At 48.7% G+C, this 17721-nt stretch overlaps 1 protein-coding gene across 1 annotated transcript in view; it reads left to right on the top strand.

The window, feature by feature from the left end:
- The first annotated feature begins 1569 nt into the window (after nt 1-1569).
- LOC115127339 (Fc receptor-like protein 5) overlaps nt 1570-17721 on the top strand; it is a 35784-nt gene continuing 19632 nt past the window's right edge. The window contains exon 1 of the mRNA XM_065025091.1: nt 1570-1625. Coding sequence (XP_064881163.1) covers nt 1595-1625 — 31 coding nt within the window. The 5' untranslated portion in view covers nt 1570-1594. The remainder of the gene's footprint in view (nt 1626-17721) is intronic.

Genomic DNA, 17721 nt, shown 5'->3' on the forward strand with positions numbered 1-17721 from the left:
GGCTTCAGCATTTCACAGTGTTGGCTAAGGGCTGGTCAGTAAACATTTCATGGTCTTCAACTGTTGTATTCAGTGTATGTGACAAATAACATTTGATTTGATTTTTCCTTGATGACAGCTTTGCACACTCTTGGCATTCTCTCAACCAGCTTCACCTGGAATGCTTTTCACTCTGCGGTCCAACTCATCCCTAACCATCTCAATTGGGTTGAGGTCGGGTGATTGTGGAGGCCAGGTCATCTGATGCAGCATTCCATCGCTCTCCTTCTTGGTCAAATATCCCTTACACAGCCTGTAGGTGTGTTGGGTCATTGTCCTGTTGAAAAACAAATGATAGTCCCACTAAGCGCAAACCAGATGGGATGGCGTATCGCTGCAGAATGCTGTGGTAGTCATGCTGGTTAAGTGTGCCTTGAATTCTCAATAAATCACAGACACTGTCACCAGCACAGCACCCCCACACCTCCTCCTCCATGCTTCACTGTGGGAACCACACATACGAAGTAGGGGTTAGAGGTCAATCCTCTCAGATCTACAGTAGTGACTGATAGTAGGGGTTAGAGGTCAATCCTCTCAGATCTACAGTAGTGACTGATAGTAGGGGATAGAGGCCAATCCTCTCAGATCTACAGTAGTAACTGATAGTAGGGGACAGAGGTCAGTCCTCTCAGAATAACACAGTTGAGCACATGGGAATGGTTGGCATTAACAGATATGATCCTAGTCCAGGGGTGGGAGGAGTGGCAATGAAGAAATATACAGTGGTAGAGGAAGTATAGACAAGATAATCTACTCTCTCTGTTTCATCAGCTAGTCAATACTCTCAGATCTATAGAAATATACAGTGGTAGAGGAAGTATAGACAAGATAATCTACTCTCTCTGTTTCATCAGCTAGTCAATACTCTCAGATCTATAGAAATATACAGTGGTAGAGGAAGTATAGACAAGATAATCTACTCTCTCTGTTTCATCAGCTAGTCAATACTCTCAGATCTATAGAAATATACAGTGGTAGAGGAAGTATAGACAAGATAATCTACTCTCTCTGTTTCATCAGCTGGTCAATACTCTCAGACCTACAGAACTATACAGTGGTAGAGGAAGTATAGATAAGATAATCTACTCTCTCTGTTTCATCAGCTAGTCAATACTCTCATATCTATAGAAATATACAGTGGTAGAGGAAGTATAGACAAGATAATCTACTCTCTCTGTTTCATCAGCTAGTCAATACTCTCAGATCTATAGAAATATACTTTGGTAGAGGAAGTATAGACAAGATAATCTACTCTCTCTGTTTCATCAGCTGGTCAATACTCTCAGACCTACAGAACTATACAGTGGTAGAGGAAGTATAGACAAGATAATCTACTCTCTCTGTTTCATCAGCTAGTCAATACTCTCAGACCTACAGAACTATACAGTGGTAGAGGAAGTATAGACAAGATAATCTACTCTCTCTTCCTCTGTTTCACCACATCGTCAGCAGGGTCTTGTGTGTGTGGTCAAAACAGGAAAGAGGAGGAGGAGTACAGTACAGTCTATAAGTGTATAACTGGAGATCATAGAGTCTCATTCAGCAGCAAGACAGGATGGAACTCACACCACTCTGCTGGCAGCTCTGTAAGTACCCTCTCTCTCTCTCAATCTGTGTGTGCGTGTGTGTGTGTGTGTGTGTGTGTGTGTGTCTCGGCAGGTGAGATGGAACACATCTATCTTATGATTATCTGAAGGATTAGCTAAAAATCTATATAGTTTAATATCTACAGTTGAAGTCGGAAGTTTACATGCAGTTAGGTTGGAGTCATTAAAACTGTTTTTTCAACCTTCTGTAGGGTTTAATATCTTTAATATCTATATAGTTTAATATCTATATGGTTTAATATCTATATGGTTAATATCTATATGGTTTAATATCTATATGGTTAATATCTATATGGTTTAATATCTATATGGTTAATATCTGTATGGTTTAATATCTATATGGTTTAATATCTATATGGTTAATATCTATATAGTTTAATATCTATATGGTTTAATATCTATATGGTTTAATATCTGTATGGTTTAATATCTATATGGTTTAATATCTGCATAATTCATTGTCTCAGCCAGGTCACCAGGGGGGGTAATGGGACTGTAGTCTTGTCTCAGCCAGGTCACCAGGGGGGTAATGGGACTGTAGTCTTGTCTCAGCCAGGTCACCAGGGGGGTAATGGGACTGTAGTCTTGTCTCAGCCAGGTCACCAGGGGGGTAATGGGACTGTAGTCTTGTCTCAGCCAGGTCACCAGGGGGTAATGGGACTGTAGTCTTGTCTCAGCCAGGTCACCAGGGGGATAATGGGACTGTAGTCTTGTCTCAGCCAGGTCACCAGGGGGGTAATGGGACTGTAGTCTTGTCTCAGCCAGGTCACCAGGGGGTAATGGGACTGTAGTCTTGTCTCAGCCAGGTCACCAGGGGGGATAATGGGACTGTAGTCTTGTCTCAGCCAGGTCACCAGGGGGGATAATGGGACTGTAGTCTTGTCTCAGCCAGGTCACCAGGGGGGGTAATGGGACGGTAGTCTTGTCTCAGCCAGGTCAGCAGGGGGGTAATGGGACTGTAGTCTTGTCTCAGTCAGGTCAGCAGGGGGTGGGATAATGGGACTGTAGTCTTGTCTCAACCAGGTCAGCAGGGGGGGTAATGGGACTGTAGTCTTGTCTCAACCAGGTCAGCAGGGGGGTAATGGGACTGTAGTCTTGTCTCAGCCAGGTCAGCAGGGGGTAATGGGACTGTAGTCTTGTCTCAGCCAGGTCAGCAGGGGGGGGTAATGGGACTGTAGTCTTGTCTCAGCCAGGTCACCACGGGGGGTAATGGGACGGTAGTCTTGTCTCAGCCAGGTCACCAGGGGGGTAATGGGACTGTAGTCTTGTCTCAGCCAGGTCACCAGGGGGGATAATGGGACTGTAGTCTTGTCTCAGCCAGGTCACCAGGGGGGATAATGGGACTGTAGTCTTGTCTCAGCCAGGTCACCAGGGGGGTAATGGGACGGTAGTCTTGTCTCAGCCAGGTCAGCAGGGGGGTAATGGGACTGTAGTCTTGTCTCAGTCAGGTCAGCAGGGGGTGGGATAATGGGACTGTAGTCTTGTCTCAACCAGGTCAGCAGGGGGGTGGTAATGGGACTGTAGTCTTGTCTCAACCAGGTCAGCAGGGGGGTAATGGGACTGTAGTCTTGTCTCAGCCAGGTCAGCAGGGGGGTAATGGGACTGTAGTCTTGTCTCAGCCAGGTCAGCAGGGGGGTAATGGGACTGTAGTCTTGTCTCAGCCAGGTCACCAGGGGGGATAATGGGACTGTAGTCTGGACTGTAGTCTTGTCTCAGCCAGGTCACCAGGGGGGATAATGGGACTGTAGTCTTGTCTCAGCCAGGTCACCAGGGGGGTAATTCAGTAGTCTTGTCTCAGCCAGGTCACCAGGGGGGTAATGGGACGGTAGTCTTGTCTCAGCCAGGTTACCAGGGGGGGGTAATGGGACTGTAGTCTTGTCTCAGCCAGGTTACCAGGGGGTAATGGGATTGTAGTCTTGTCTCAGCCAGGTCACCAGGGGGGTAATGGGACTGTAGTCTTGTCTCAGCCAGGTCACCAGGGGGATAATGGGACTGTAGTCTTGTCTCAGCCAGGTCACCAGGGGGATAATGGGACTGTAGTCTTGTCTCAGCCAGGTCACCAGGGGGTAATGGGACTGTAGTCTTGTCTCAGCCAGGTCACCACCATCTCAGTTGGTCTCAGCCAGGTCACCGGGGGGTAATGGGACTGTAGTCTTGTCTCAGCCGGGTCCAGGGCGGGTAATGGGACTGTAGTCTTGTCTCAGCCAGGTCACCAGGGGGGTAATGGGACTGTAGTCTTGTCTCAGCCAGGTCAGCAGGGGGTATTGGGACTGTAGGCTTGTCTCAGCCAGGTCACCAGGGGGGTAATGGGACTGTAGTCTTGTCTCAGCCAGGTCAGCAGGGGGGTAATGGGACTGTAGTCTTGTCTCAGTCAGGTCAGCAGGGGGTAATGGGACTGTAGTCTTGTCTCAGCCAGGTCAGCAGGGGGGGGGTAATGGGACTGTAGTCTTGTCTCAGTCAGGTCAGCAGGGGGTGGGGGTAATGGGACTGTAGTCTTGTCTCAGCCAGGTCAGCAGGGGGGTAATGGGACTGTAGTCTTGTCTCAGTCAGGTCAGCAGGGGGTGGGATAATGGGACTGTAGTCTTGTCTCAACCAGGTCAGCAGGGGGGTAATGGGACTGTAGTCTTGTCTCAGCCAGGTCACCAGGGGGGTAATGGGACGGTAGTCTTGTCTCAGCCAGGTCACCAGGGGGTAATTCAGTCTTGTCTCAGCCAGGTCACCAGGGGGGTAATGGGACTGTAGTCTTGTCTCAGCCAGGTTACCAGGGGGTAATGGGATTGTAGTCTTGTCTCAGCCAGGTCACCAGGGGGGTAATGGGACTGTAGTCTTGTCTCAGCCAGGTCACCAGGGGGGATAATGGGACTGTAGTCTTGTCTCAGCCAGGTCACCAGGGGGATAATGGGACTGTAGTCTTGTCTCAGCCAGGTCACAAGGGGGGATAATGGGACTGTAGTCTTGTCTCAACCAGGTCAGCAGGGGGGTAATGGGACTGTAGTCTTGTCTCAGCCAGGTCACCAGGGGGTAATGGGACAGTAGTCTTGTCTCAGCCAGGTCACCAGGGGGGTAATGGGACGGTAGTCTTGTCTCAGCCAGGTCACCAGGGGGGTAATGGGACTGTAGTCTTGTCTCAGCCAGGTTACCAGGGGGTAATGGGATTGTAGTCTTGTCTCAGCCAGGTCACCAGGGGGGGTAATGGGACTGTAGTCTTGTCTCAGCCAGGTCACCAGGGGGGATAATGGGACTGTAGTCTTGTCTCAGCCAGGTCACCAGGGGGGATAATGGGACTGTAGTCTTGTCTCAGCCAGGTCACCAGGGGGGTAATGGGACTGTAGTCTTGTCTCAGCCAGGTCACCAGGGGGGGGTAATGGGACTGTAGTCTTGTCTCAGCCAGGTCAGCAGGGGGGTAATGGGACGGTAGTCTGGTCTCAGCCAGGTCACCGGGGGGGTAATGGGACTGTAGTCTTGTCTCAGCCAGGTCAGCAGGGGGTGGGGGTAATGGGACTGTAGTCTTGTCTCAGCCAGGTCAGCAGGGGGTAATGGGACTGTAGTCTTGTCTCAGTCAGGTCAGCAGGGGGTGGGATAATGGGACTGTAGTCTTGTCTCAACCAGGTCAGCAGGGGGGGTAATGGGACTGTAGTCTTGTCTCAGCCAGGTCACCAGGGGGGTAATGGGACGGTAGTCTTGTCTCAGCCAGGTCACCAGGGGGTAATGGGACGGTAGTCTTGTCTCAGCCAGGTCACCAGGGGGGTAATGGGACTGTAGTCTTGTCTCAGCCAGGTTACCAGGGGGGTAATGGGATTGTAGTCTTGTCTCAGCCAGGTCACCAGGGGGGTAATGGGACTGTAGTCTTGTCTCAGCCAGGTCACCAGGGGGATAATGGGACTGTAGTCTTGTCTCAGCCAGGTCACCAGGGGGATAATGGGACTGTAGTCTTGTCTCAGCCAGGTCACCAGGGGGTAATGGGACTGTAGTCTTGTCTCAGCCAGGTCACCAGGGGGGTAATGGGACTGTAGTCTTGTCTCAGCCAGGTCAGCAGGGGGTAATGGGACTGTAGTCTTGTCTCAGCCAGGTCACCAGGGGGATAATGGGACTGTAGTCTTGTCTCAGCCAGGTCACCAGGGGGGATAATGGGACTGTAGTCTTGTCTCAGCCAGGTCACCAGGGGGTAATGGGACTGTAGTCTTGTCTCAGCCAGGTCACCAGGGGGGGTAATGGGACTGTAGTCTTGTCTCAGCCAGGTCAGCAGGGGGTAATGGGACGGTAGTCTGGTCTCAGCCAGGTCACCGGGGGTAATGGGACTGTAGTCTTGTCTCAGCCAGGTCAGCAGGGGGTGGGGGGTAATGGGACTGTAGTCTTGTCTCAGCCAGGTCAGCAGGGGGGTAATGGGACTGTAGTCTTGTCTCAGTCAGGTCAGCAGGGGGTGGGATAATGGGACTGTAGTCTTGTCTCAACCAGGTCAGCAGGGGGGTAATGGGACTGTAGTCTTGTCTCAGCCAGGTCACCAGGGGGGTAATGGGACGGTAGTCTTGTCTCAGCCAGGTCACCAGGGGGTAATGGGACGGTAGTCTTGTCTCAGCCAGGTCACCAGGGGGGGTAATGGGACTGTAGTCTTGTCTCAGCCAGGTTACCAGGGGGGTAATGGGATTGTAGTCTTGTCTCAGCCAGGTCACCAGGGGGTAATGGGACTGTAGTCTTGTCTCAGCCAGGTCACCAGGGGGATAATGGGACTGTAGTCTTGTCTCAGCCAGGTCACCAGGGGGGGATAATGGGACTGTAGTCTTGTCTCAGCCAGGTCACCAGGGGGTAATGGGACTGTAGTCTTGTCTCAGCCAGGTCACCAGGGGGGGGTAATGGGACTGTAGTCTTGTCTCAGCCAGGTCAGCAGGGGGTAATGGGACGGTAGTCTGGTCTCAGCCAGGTCAGGGGGGGGTAATGGGACTGTAGTCTTGTCTCAGCCGGGTCAGCAGGGCGGGTAATGGGACTGTAGTCTTGTCTCAGCCAGGTCACCAGGGGGGGTAATGGGACTGTAGTCTTGTCTCAGCCAGGTCAGCAGGGGGTATTGGGACTGTAGGCTTGTCTCAGCCAGGTCACCAGGGGGGTAATGGGACTGTAGTCTTGTCTCAGCCAGGTCAGCAGGGGGGGTAATGGGACTGTAGTCTTGTCTCAGTCAGGTCAGCAGGGGGGTAATGGGACTGTAGTCTTGTCTCAGCCAGGTCAGCAGGGGGGGTAATGGGACTGTAGTCTTGTCTCAGTCAGGTCAGCAGGGGGTGGGGGTAATGGGACTGTAGTCTTGTCTCAGCCAGGTCAGCAGGGGGTAATGGGACTGTAGTCTTGTCTCAGTCAGGTCAGCAGGGGGTGGGATAATGGGACTGTAGTCTTGTCTCAACCAGGTCAGCAGGGGGGTAATGGGACTGTAGTCTTGTCTCAGCCAGGTCAGCAGGGGGGTAATGGGACTGTAGTCTTGTCTCAGCCAGGTCAGCAGGGGGTGGGGGGTAATGGGACTGTAGTCTTGTCTCAGCCAGGTCAGCAGGGGGGTAATGGGACTGTAGTCTTGTCTCAGTCAGGTCAGCAGGGGGTGGGATAATGGGACTGTAGTCTTGTCTCAACCAGGTCAGCAGGGGGGGGGGGTAATGGGACTGTAGTCTTGTCTCAGCCAGGTCAGCAGGGGGGTAATGGGACTGTAGTCTTGTCTCAGTCAGGTCAGCAGGGGGGGATAATGGGACTGTAGTCTTGTCTCAACCAGGTCAGCAGGGGGGTAATGGGACTGTAGTCTTGTCTCAACCAGGTCAGCAGGGGGGGTAATGGGACTGTAGTCTTGTCTCAGCCAGGTCAGCAGGGGGGTAATGGGACTGTAGTCTTGTCTCAGCCAGGTCAGCAGGGGGGTAATGGGACTGTAGTCTTGTCTCAGCCAGGTCACCACGGGGGTAATGGGACTGTAGTCTTGTCTCAGTCAGGTCAGCAGGGGGGGTGGGATAATGGGACTGTAGTCTTGTCTCAACCAGGTCAGCAGGGGGGTAATGGGACTGTAGTCTTGTCTCAGCCGGGTCAGCAGGGCGGGTAATGGGACTGTAGTCTTGTCTCAGCCAGGTCACCAGGGGGTAATGGGACTGTAGTCTTGTCTCAGCCAGGTCAGCAGGGGGGTATTGGGACTGTAGGCTTGTCTCAGCCAGGTCAGCAGGGGGGTAATGGGACTGTAGTCTTGTCTCAGTCAGGTCAGCAGGGGGTAATGGGACTGTAGTCTTGTCTCAGCCAGGTCAGCAGGGGGGTAATGGGACTGTAGTCTTGTCTCAGTCAGGTCAGCAGGGGGGTGGGGGTAATGGGACTGTAGTCTTGTCTCAGCCAGGTCAGCAGGGGGTAATGGGACTGTAGTCTTGTCTCAGTCAGGTCAGCAGGGGGTGGGATAATGGGACTGTAGTCTTGTCTCAACCAGGTCAGCAGGGGGGTAATGGGACTGTAGTCTTGTCTCAGCCAGGTCAGCAGGGGGGGTAATGGGACTGTAGTCTTGTCTCAGCCAGGTCAGCAGGGGGGGTGGGGGGGGTAATGGGACTGTAGTCTTGTCTCAGCCAGGTCAGCAGGGGGGTAATGGGACTGTAGTCTTGTCTCAGTCAGGTCAGCAGGGGGTGGGATAATGGGACTGTAGTCTTGTCTCAACCAGGTCAGCAGGGGGGGGTAATGGGACTGTAGTCTTGTCTCAGCCAGGTCAGCAGGGGGGTAATGGGACTGTAGTCTTGTCTCAGTCAGGTCAGCAGGGGGGGATAATGGGACTGTAGTCTTGTCTCAACCAGGTCAGCAGGGGGGGTAATGGGACTGTAGTCTTGTCTCAACCAGGTCAGCAGGGGGGTAATGGGACTGTAGTCTTGTCTCAGCCAGGTCAGCAGGGGGTAATGGGACTGTAGTCTTGTCTCAGCCAGGTCAGCAGGGGGGTAATGGGACTGTAGTCTTGTCTCAGCCAGGTCACCACGGGGGTAATGGGACTGTAGTCTTGTCTCAGTCAGGTCAGCAGGGGGTGGGATAATGGGACTGTAGTCTTGTCTCAACCAGGTCAGCAGGGGGGGGGGGGGTAATGGGACTGTAGTCTTGTCTCAGCCAGGTCAGCAGGGGGGTAATGGGACTGTAGTCTTGTCTCAGCCAGGTCAGCAGGGGGGTAATGGGACTGTAGTCTTGTCTCAGCCAGGTCAGCAGGGGGGTAATGGGACTGTAGTCTTGTCTCAGTCAGGTCAGCAGGGGGTGGGATAATGGGACTGTAGTCTTGTCTCAACCAGGTCAGCAGGGGGGGGTAATGGGACTGTAGTCTTGTCTCAGCCAGGTCAGCAGGGGGGGTAATGGGACTGTAGTCTTGTCTCAGCCAGGTCAGCAGGGGGGGGGGGGGGTAATGGGACTGTAGTCTTGTCTCAGCCAGGTCACCACGGGGGGTAATGGGACTGTAGTCTTGTCTCAGCCAGGTCAGCACGGGGGGTAATGGGACTGTAGTCTTGTCTCAGCCAGGTCAGCAGTCGGGGTAATTGCAGGATTACAAGATGATGTTATTTTTTTGTACCAAATGTTTGTTTTATGAAATAGAGTAAGGTTCCTTGGACTCTCCTTTTGTAGCTTGGGCTGGCAACTGTTAAAGAGAGTTTCCACTCTAGCTTCCTGCAGTTAGTCTGGGTGTATGGTCAAGGAAAAATGGGTTTTGCTGGAGATTAGTTTGAGCTGACAATGGCTTGGTGATAAATACCTAAAGTTGGCATTTCATAGACAGGATGTGGTGTGACCCGAGATATAGATATACAAATATAAAACATGTACCTTTATTTATTTAACTAGGCAAGTCAGTTAAGAACAAATTGTTATTTACATTGACGGCCTTAATCCGGACAACGCTGTGCCAATTCTGCGTCGCCCTATGGGACTCCCAATCACGGCTGGATGTGATGCAGCCTGGAAGAGTTTAGAACAATGCTTCATTGTCTCGTCTTCCTGGCATCTGGGTAACTAAGCCTGGATGGGGATAAAACAACATCCTGTGTAGATAACCAAGGTGGCTTATGGGAGTTGGAACCAGGCTGATGAAGCATTTTTAGGTCCTATAGACAGTTGAACATCTGTTTTTTCATTAACAGTTCAGCACTCATCAACACACCTCAGAATGTGGGGTCGATACTCAGTACTGAATTTCCATGACAGTACGTAATACTATCATCCGCATGTACATATACACAAGTATATGGACACCCCTTCAAATGAGTGGATTAGTCTATTTCAGCCACACCCGTTGCTGACAGGTTTATAACATCATACATCCATGCAATCTCCAAAGACAAACATTGGCAGTAGAATGGCCCGTACCGAAGAGCTCAGTGACTTTCAACTTGGCACCATCGTAGGATGACACCTTTCCAACAAGTACATTTGTCAAATTTCTTCCTGTATTATACAGAGTCATGAACTCCCTTCCATCTACTATACAGTATTATACAGAGTCATGAACTCTCTCCCATCTAATATACAGTATTATACAGAGTCATGAACTCCCTTCCATCTACTATACAGTATTATACAGAGTCATGAACTCTCTCCCATCTAATATACAGTATTATACAGAGTCATGAACTCCCTTCCATCTACTATACAGTATTACACAGAGTCATGAACTCCCTTCCATCTAATATACAGTATTACACAGAGTCATGAACTCCCTTCCATCTAATATACAGTATTACACAGAGTCATGAACTCCCTTCCATCTAATATACAGTATTATACAGAGTCATGAACTCCCTTCCATCTAATATACAGTATTACACAGAGTCATGAACTCCCTTCCATCTAATATACAGTATTATACAGAGTCATGAACTCCCTTCCATCTAATATACAGTATTATACAGAGTCATGAACTCCCTTCCATCTAATATACAGTATTATACAGAGTCATGAACTCCCTTCCATCTAATATACAGTATTATACAGAGTCATGAACTCCCTTCCATCTAATATACAGTATTATACAGAGTCATGAACTCCCTTCCATCTACTATACAGTATTATACAGAGTCATGAACTCCCTTCCATCTAATATACAGTATTATACAGAGTCATGAACTCCCTTCCATCTACTATACAGTATTATACAGAGTCATGAACTCCCTTCCATCTAATATACAGTATTATACAGAGTCATGAACTCCCTTCCATCTAATATACAGTATTACACAGAGTCATGAACTCCCTTCCATCTAATATACAGTATTACACAGAGTCATGAACTCCCTTCCATCTAATATACAGTATTACACAGAGTCATGAACTCCCTTCCATCTAATATACAGTATTATACAGAGTCATGAACTCCCTTCCATCTAATATACAGTATTATACAGAGTCATGAACTCCCTTCCATCTAATATACAGTATTATACAGAGTCATGAACTCCCTTCCATCTAATATACAGTATTATACAGAGTCATGAACTCCTTCCATCTAATATACAGTATTATACAGTCATTATACAGAGTCATGAACTCCCTTCCATCTACTATACAGTATTATACAGAGTCATGAACTCCCTTCCATCTAATATACAGTATTATACAGAGTCATGAACCCCTTCCATCTACTATACAGTATTATACAGAGTCATGAACTCCCTTCCATCTAATATACAGTATTATATAGAGTCATGAACTCCCATCTAATATACAGTATTATACAGAGTCATGAACTCCCTTCCATCTAATATACAGTATTATACAGAGTCATGAACTCCCTTCCATCTAATATACAGTATTATACAGAGTCATGAACTCCCTTCCATCTAATATACAGTATTATACAGAGTCATGAACTCCCTTCCATCTAATATACAGTATTACACAGAGTCATGAACTCCCTTCCATCTAATATACAGTATTATACAGAGTCATGAACTCCCTTCCATCTAATATACAGTATTATACAGAGTCATGAACTCCCTTCCATCTAATATACAGTATTATACAGAGTCATGAACTCCCTTCCATCTAATATACAGTACTATACAGAGTATTTTTTCTGTAATGACTTTATCATTATATGTCGGACTCCAGTAAGACAAGCTGTCTCCATCTTCTATCGTCTAATGGGGATCCTAATAAATCAAATCAGTCACTACCGAAAAAGACAGTCAAAAAATAAATGATAGGAAATAATGTTTTGAAGTATCTGTCCTATATCTATGAAATATGTGACTCACCACCTGGATTCAGTCTTATATAGCAACATTTGAAATGTTGCTTTTTACAGAGGCTCTTTGTCTACACCCAATTCAGCATTGTTCACTCCCTCTTAAGCTTTAGCCCCATCCATCTCGTTTGTGTGCTCCGAGACCGAGCGCTCTGGCCGATGATTTGTTTACCTCTAGATAACATGAAAACAGCCTAACCTGGCAGCAATTTCATTATGCTTTTTTTGCCGACGTTTACTGACAATCAACAGGAGTTTTACACACATCACGTAATGTTAACTAATGAGCCAGCCAGTTAACGTTAGCTAGTTAAACAACAATTAACAAATTGCCAACAATGCTGGGAAAAGTGCTGGGAGCTAACCAACCAGGTTCAATGATAGCTAGCTAACATTAAGCCCTATCTAGAAAAGAAAACAGCTCTGGGAAATGAATAATAACGTCAGCTAGGGAGCCAGCCAGCTAACGTTAGCTAGCTAGCAAACAGTACACTTTAGCTTAAGACATATAGATAGCTAACAGTACACTTTAGCTTAAGACATATAGCTATCTAACAGTACACTTTAGCTTAAGACATATAGCTAGCTAACAGTACACTTTAGCTTAAGACATATAGCTAGCTAACAGTACACTTTAGCTTTAGACATAAAGCTAGCTAACAGTACACTTTAGCTTAAGACATATAGCTAGCTAGCTGGGTAAACAATGAACCTAGCTAGGTAAACAACGTGTAAGATCTTACACATCACATAACGTTAGATAATGAGACAGCTAGTTAAGCAACAATGAACATATTGCCAACAATGCCACAGTGTTGGGAGCTAACCAACCAGGTTCAATGTTAGCTAGCTAACATTAGGCTTTAACTAGAACAGCAAGCAGCTCTGGGAAACAAATAATAATGTCAGCTAGGGAGCCAGCCAGCTAACCTTAGCTAGCTAGCTAGCTAACAGTACACTTTAGCTTGAAATGAAACCACTGTCTGTCAAAATTAGAAACGTGTATAGGTGTCACGCCTGCTCCCGCTCTCCCTCCCTGGCGATGAGGGTGCCAGGCTGCCCAGCACTACGCACTTCTGCCACCATCATTATGCACACCTGCTTCCCTCGTCACGCGTATCAGAGATTTGTTGCACTCACCTGGACTCAATCACCTGAGTCATTACCTCCCCTATATCTGTCTGTTTCCCAGCTCTGTTCCCCGCATCAGCATTAATTGTCATATGTCTTTGTATAACCCGGTTCTGATGCTGTTCCTGTCCCATTCCTTGTCTGTGGAAAATATAAATGTTCACTCTCCGTACCTGCTTCTCATCTCCAGCGTCGGTTCTTACAGATTGCTGAAGTCCTCAGTGTATTTATCCCCGTGTTCTGTGTTTGACTTTTGCCAGTTTGTTTTGTTCGTCAAGCCTATCAGCGTTTTCCCCCTTGCTTCTGTCTTGTCTAAAGTTCCTGTTTTCGAGATTTCCCAGTTTTGATCATCCTGCCTGCCCTGACCCTGAGCCTGCCTGCCATCCTGTACCTTTGCCACACTACTCTGGATTTCTGCCCTCTTTCTGCCATCCTGTACCTTTGCCCCACTACTCTGGATTACTGCCCTCTGCCTGCCATCCTGTACCTTTGCCCCACTACTCTGGATTACTGACCTCTGCCTGCCATCCTGTACCTTTGACCCACTACTCTGGATTACTGACCTCTGCCTGCCATCCTGTACCTTTGCCCCACTACTCTGGATTACTGCCCTCTGCCTGCCATCCTGTACCTTTGCCCCACTACTCTGGATTACTGACCTCTGCCTGCCATCCTGTACCTTTGCCCCACTACTCTGGATTACTGCCCTCTTTCTGCCTGCCATCCTGTACCTTTGCCCCACTACTCTGGATTACTGCCCTCTGCCTGCCATCCTGTACCTTTGCCCCACTACTCTGGATTACTGCTCTCTTTCTGCCATCCTGTACCTTTGCCCCACTACTCTGGATTACTGCCCTCTGCCTGCCATCCTGTACCTTTGCCCCACTACTCTGGATTACTGCCCTCTTTCTGCCTGCCATCCTGTACCTTTGCCCCACTACTCTGGATTACTGCCCTCTTTCTGCCTGCCATCCTGTACCTTTGCTCCACTACTCTGGATTACTGCCCTCTTTCTGCCTGCCATCCTGTACCTTTGCTCCACTACTCTGGATTACTGACCTCTTTCTGCCATCCTGGACCTTTGCCCCACTACTCTGGATTACTGCCCTCTTTCTACCTGCCATCCTGTACCTTTGCCCCACTACTCTGGATTACTGCCCTCTTTCTGCCTGCCATCCTGTACCTTTGCCCCACTACTCTGGATTACTGACCTCTGCCTGCCATCCTGTACCTTTGCCCCACTACTCTGGATTACTGACCTCTTTCTGCCATCCTGTACCTTTGCTCCACTACTCTGGATTACTGAGATCTGCCTGCCTGCCATCCTGTACCTTTGCTCCACTACTCTGGATTACTGAGATCTGCCTGCCTGCCATCCTGTACCTTTGCCCCACTACTCTGGATTACTGACCTCTTTCTGCCTGCCATCCTGTACCTTTGCCCCACTACTCTGGATTACTGCCCTCTTTCTGCCTGCCATCCTGTACCTTTGTCCCACTACTCTGGATTACTGCCCTCTTTCTGCCTGCCATCCTGTACCTTTGCCCCACTACTCTGGATTACTGACCTCTGCCTGCCATCCTGTACCTTTGCCCCACTACTCTGGATTACTGCCCTCTTTCTGCCTGCCATCCTGTACCTTTGTCCCACTACTCTGGATTACTGCCCTCTTTCTGCCTGCCATCCTGTACCTTTGCCCCACTACTCTGGATTACTGCCCTCTGCCTGCCATCCTGTACCTTTGCCCCACTACTCTGGATTACTGCCCTCTTTCTGCCATCCTGTACCTTTGCCCCACTACTCTGGATTACTGACCTCTGCCTGCCATCCTGTACCTTTGCCACACTACTCTGGATTACTGCCCTCTTTCTGCCATCCTGTACCTTTGCCCCACTACTCTGGATTACTGCCCTCTTTCTGCCTGCCATCCTGTACCTTTGCTCCACTACTCTGGATTACTGCCCTCTTTCTGCCATCCTGTACCTTTGCCCCACTACTCTGGATTACTGCCCTCTTTCTGCCTGCCATCCTGTACCTTTGCCCCACTACTCTGGATTACTGCCCTCTTTCTGCCTGCCATCCTGTACCTTTGCCCCACTACTCTGGATTACTGCCCTCTGCCTGCCATCCTGTACCTTTGTCCCACTACTCTGGATTACTGACCTCTTTCTGCCTGCCATCCTGTACCTTTGCCCCACTACTCTGGATTACTGCCCTCTTTCTGCCTGCCATCCTGTACCTTTGCCCCACTACTCTGGATTACTGCCCTCTGCCTGCCATCCTGTACCTTTGCCCCACTACTCTGGATTACTGACCTCTTTCTGCCTGCCATCCTGTACCTTTGCCCCACTACTCTGGATTACTGACCTCTTTCTGCCTGCCATCCTGTACCTTTGCTCCACTACTCTGGATTACTGAGATCTGCCTGCCATCCTGTACCTTTGCCCCACTACTCTGGATTACTGACCTCTGCCTGCCATCCTGTACCTTTGCCCCACTACTCTGGATTACTGACCTCTTTCTGGCTGCCATCCTGTACCTTTGCCACACTACTCTGGATTACTGACCTCTTTCTGGCTGCCATCCTGTACCTTTGCCACACTACTCTGGATTACTGCTCTCTTTCTGGCTGCCATCCTGTACCTTTGCCACACTACTCTGGATTACTGACCTCTTTCTGGCTGCCATCCTGTACCTTTGCCCCACTACTCTGGATTACTGCCATCTGCCTGCCATCCTGTACCTTTGCCACACTACTCTGGATTACTGACCTCTTTCTGGCTGCCATCCTGTACCTTTGCCACACTACTCTGGATTACTGACCTCTTTCTGGCTGCCATCCTGTACCTTTGCCCCACTACTCTGGATTACTGCCCTCTGCCTGCCATCCTGTACCTTTGCCACACTACTCTGGATTACTGACCTCTTTCTGGCTGCCATCCTGTACCTTTGCCACACTACTCTGGATTACTGCCCTCTTTCTGCCTGCCATCCTGTACCTTTGACCCACTACTCTGGATTACTGCTCTCTTTCTGCCATCCTGTACCTTTGCCCCCACTACTCTGGATTACTGCCCTCTTTCTGCCTGCCATCCTGTACCTTTGACCCACTACTCTGGATTACTGCTCTCTTTCTGCCATCCTGTACCTTTGACCCACTACTCTGGATTACTGCTCTCTTTCTGCCATCCTGTACCTTTGCCCCACTACTCTGGATTACTGCCCTCTTTCTGCCATCCTGTACCTTTGCCCCACTACTCTGAATTACTGACCTCTGCCTGCCATCCTGTACCTTTGCCACACTACTCTGGATTACTGACCTCTGCCTGCCATCCTGTACCTTTGCCCCACTACTCTGGATTACTGCCCTCTTTCTGCCTGCCATCCTGTACCTTTGCCCCACTACTCTGGATTACTGACCTCTGCCTGCCATCCTGTACCTTTGCCCCACTACTCTGGATTACTGACCTCTTTCTGCCTGCCATCCTGTACCTTTGCTCCACTACTCTGGATTACTGACCTCTGCCTGCCATCCTGTACCTTTGCCACACTACTCTGGATTACTGACCTCTGCCTGCCATCCTGTACCTTGCCCACACTACTCTGGATTACTGACCTCTGCCTTCCCTTGACCTGTCCTTTTTCCTGCCCTTGTTCGAATATTAAACTTTTGTTACTTCGACACTGTCTGCACATGGGTCTTACCTTAAAACGTGATAATAGTTAGCTAACAATCTTTTGTACATCGCGTTGTAACGTAAAAGGTGCCTTACTTTAGAGCCCAAAAAACGTAATACAACCAGGTCAACTGTAATACAAATACCATTGTAAAGCACAATTTCTCCCCTTTCCAGCAAAATCAATGACGAGTCCTTCGTGCTGCCTGTCTCTGCATGATTGAATAAGGCAATGAGCTCCGTCGGGTCTTTTAAAAATGGCGGGTGGTAAAGTGAAACCTACTGTGTGAGAGGGAAAAGGGAGAGATAAGCCGTGTGGGGAAACATCTTTTTTCACCCGATCTGTCCAATTTATCACCTCTAAAATGTAAATAAAACACTGTAAAGAGTTGATATAATGTGCCATTACATACTATTTGAAGGTTTGTGTTGAATCAGGTCTTTAGGGCGGCACTAAAGTTATCTTCAGAAGTAAACAGCGGCTGTCGCAGCTTTTGAGATGTTGGCTTGCAGTGATGATGCAAAAAATGAATACATTCAGTTGTACAATTGACTAGGCACCCCCCCACCCTGCCCCTTTCTTGTTTTTAATCTGCGAGAGAAGCGCTACACCTGGTCGAGAGAGGCTGTACAACACAGAATGAGTTGCATCATGCGTGCTGTACGTTACGTCATGACACGTCACAATGTATCGTACAGCATCAGAGGGGTCTGTTTTTTCGACTTTTCTCCAATTCTATCGGGCCATCACCATGTCAATCAATGCTTGAATAGAAACGTAGTTCACGCCCCAGATTTTGATGCCAACACAGTTGCTACAGTCCAATTAGTTTTCATTGCAGCCTCGTTTGAATGTCACGGTTGTGCAAATTTGAATGGAATAGGGTTAGTCAACAGTAATATCTGAAAATGTAGCGAGCTAAACTAGACTATCTTATCATCATCATGCATGGTGGACACGTCTCCCTATCAGGAATAATATACCACGGTTGCCCTTAGTTTGAAGATATAATCCGGAGACAGATGTTTTCTCCATCTCCTTAGATATCATACTCAAATTACA

This window comes from Oncorhynchus nerka, linkage group LG12, assembly GCF_034236695.1.
Source record: "Oncorhynchus nerka isolate Pitt River linkage group LG12, Oner_Uvic_2.0, whole genome shotgun sequence".
Taxonomy (NCBI): Eukaryota; Metazoa; Chordata; class Actinopteri; order Salmoniformes; family Salmonidae; genus Oncorhynchus; species Oncorhynchus nerka.